Source organism: Eurypyga helias, unplaced genomic scaffold (assembly GCF_000690775.1).
Source record: "Eurypyga helias isolate BGI_N326 unplaced genomic scaffold, ASM69077v1 scaffold18987, whole genome shotgun sequence".
NCBI classification, from domain to species: Eukaryota; Metazoa; Chordata; class Aves; order Eurypygiformes; family Eurypygidae; genus Eurypyga; species Eurypyga helias.
This window is the reverse complement of record NW_010261386.1, coordinates 9,923-11,860: the sequence shown is the minus strand read 5'-3', so window position 1 is coordinate 11,860 and position 1,938 is coordinate 9,923. Positions and strand designations below refer to the sequence as shown.

General features: G+C 43.6%; 1 protein-coding gene across 1 annotated transcript in view; it reads left to right on the top strand.

Moving 5' to 3' along the window:
* Window positions 1-1,938, top strand: part of TSPAN18 (tetraspanin 18) — a gene marked incomplete at its 3' end in the record, with an annotated part of 22,763 nt that overhangs the window by 10,930 nt on the left and 9,895 nt on the right. The window contains exon 4 of the mRNA XM_010155361.1: window positions 1,216-1,290. Within this exon, the coding sequence (XP_010153663.1) occupies window positions 1,216-1,290 (75 nt within the window). The remainder of the gene's footprint in view (window positions 1-1,215; window positions 1,291-1,938) is intronic.

Genomic DNA, 1,938 nt, shown 5'->3' with positions numbered 1-1,938 from the left:
TCCCTCTCTCCTTGAGTTTTACCTCTAGATGTGTATCAGTTTTCTCTGCTGCCTCCAGGCAGGAGGGTCTGAGGAGGGGGCCCACAGGAGTCCCAGGGCTCATCCCAGGCAGGAAATGTTCCGCAGTACCTGGGCACTCTGGGTAGACAAGGTCTGGGGGCAGCTCCCTCAAGGCTGGGGGTCTCTCTGTGTGTGTGAGACCTCGCTGATGCAGCTGGTTTGCTTCTGTGGGGTGGGTGGTGAAGGCACGGTGAGTCGCTCAGGCTTGGTATAACAGCACACAGACAAGATGTCTTTAGTAAGACTAGACTTTTAGACCGAAGCAGCTGGAGGTTGCAAGGGTAACAGGATAGAAATACAGCTCCGGCTTAAATCCAGCAACACATGCCTCTCTGCTCTCATTTTGCTTCCCTAGAATTATGATGGTATAAGTATAATGGTTTTACTTCAAACTGGATGCCTATTTTTCTTGCTACCACTCAGTCTGCAGGCTATTGCTTTCTGTCAAGTCTGCAGTATGCCCTTGATTTAAGGATCCGAATGTGCACACTTTGGATACTGTACAAAACACGGATGGTACTTGCATAATCAAATTGAAATTATGGTTCTGTGTTATCAACTTTCTGTAGAGGTTCTGCATGGTTAATACTTAACTCAGTGCAGCCTCACTGTGTGGAAGGGGATATTAACGAAGGCTAATTTTGTTCTGAAATGCAGAATACTCCAAGAAGAGTCTATTTTTGATCATAGGTGTAAATATTTGAGTGTATGTCCCACTACCTCCTTTCATACTAAATGAACCATGATCATATTACTGTAAAATTGTTGTGATGAGGGGGGTGTGTTAGGACAATTTAACTGTCTACAAGCATCTACACAACCATATAACTTTCTCCATCAAGGTAGGCTTTACTGTTTTAACTTGGTGCAGATTTATGAGGGGATGTTATGCGTCCTGGAGCCTTATTTGCTTTTACCCAAACCAGTCAAAAGTGTCGCCAGCTCCCATGTCCTGCGACATGGTTACTTGTGTGTCTGCTCCAGGTTTCTGTATCATAGGGTTTTATAATTGTCATGGAAAAAGAAGTTTCCTTGGTTATTTTTTCCATCACTTTGTTGACTGGCAAAACCCTGTGCTCTCACTACCTATTGCAAACACCTAATGGTATGTCTGTGTTCTGCTTTTTTTTTTTAATTGGATCTTTTCTCTTCCAGTTCTTCATGTTTATTTTGTTAATCTTCCTGGCGGAGCTTTCAGCTGCAATCCTGGCTTTTATCTTCAGAGAAAATGTAAGTATCCTATGGTGGGCATACTCTGAACCCCAGTGGAATTGTACCCAGCTGGAGCATGGTGTTAGATGGTGGCTGATTTGTTTGTAGAGCGACTGTTTGTTTCAAATACCAACAAACCTGTTTCATTACTACTCAAAGTTTGCAAAACTGCCAGCAAGCCAGTGAATGCTAACTAACCTGGCATATGCAGGGTGGATGGTTTATGTACACAGGAGATACACGCTGGGGGACTACTTAAATCCCAAAGTTTTTAGAGTCTTCCTGATTCTTTTGCAGCCAAACCAACATTCCATCAGAGAGAAGTTTTATAATAAAGTCACACCAAGGTTAAAAGCAAGTCTTTTCCTTTTTCAATATAGCATGTGTTTAATATTAATAGCGAACCGTCCTGTTTTCCCAACAGAGGCAGTGCTTGCTCTGCAGTGCAAAAACTCTCTTGTGCATGTTCTAATCACATTCCTTCTTGAATTTTCATGTTCTGCTGCTCACCAGACTCCTCTCAATGCTGCTTGTAAGATATCCCTCCTGACCTGCCCTGAGCAAGTCTCCCCGCGTCCTGTTTTGAGCCCCATTAATGGAAGCCTTGCATACTGCTCTGCTGACAAGTTTCTGGTCCCTCTCTCCACAGCTTCATATAGCCTTTCC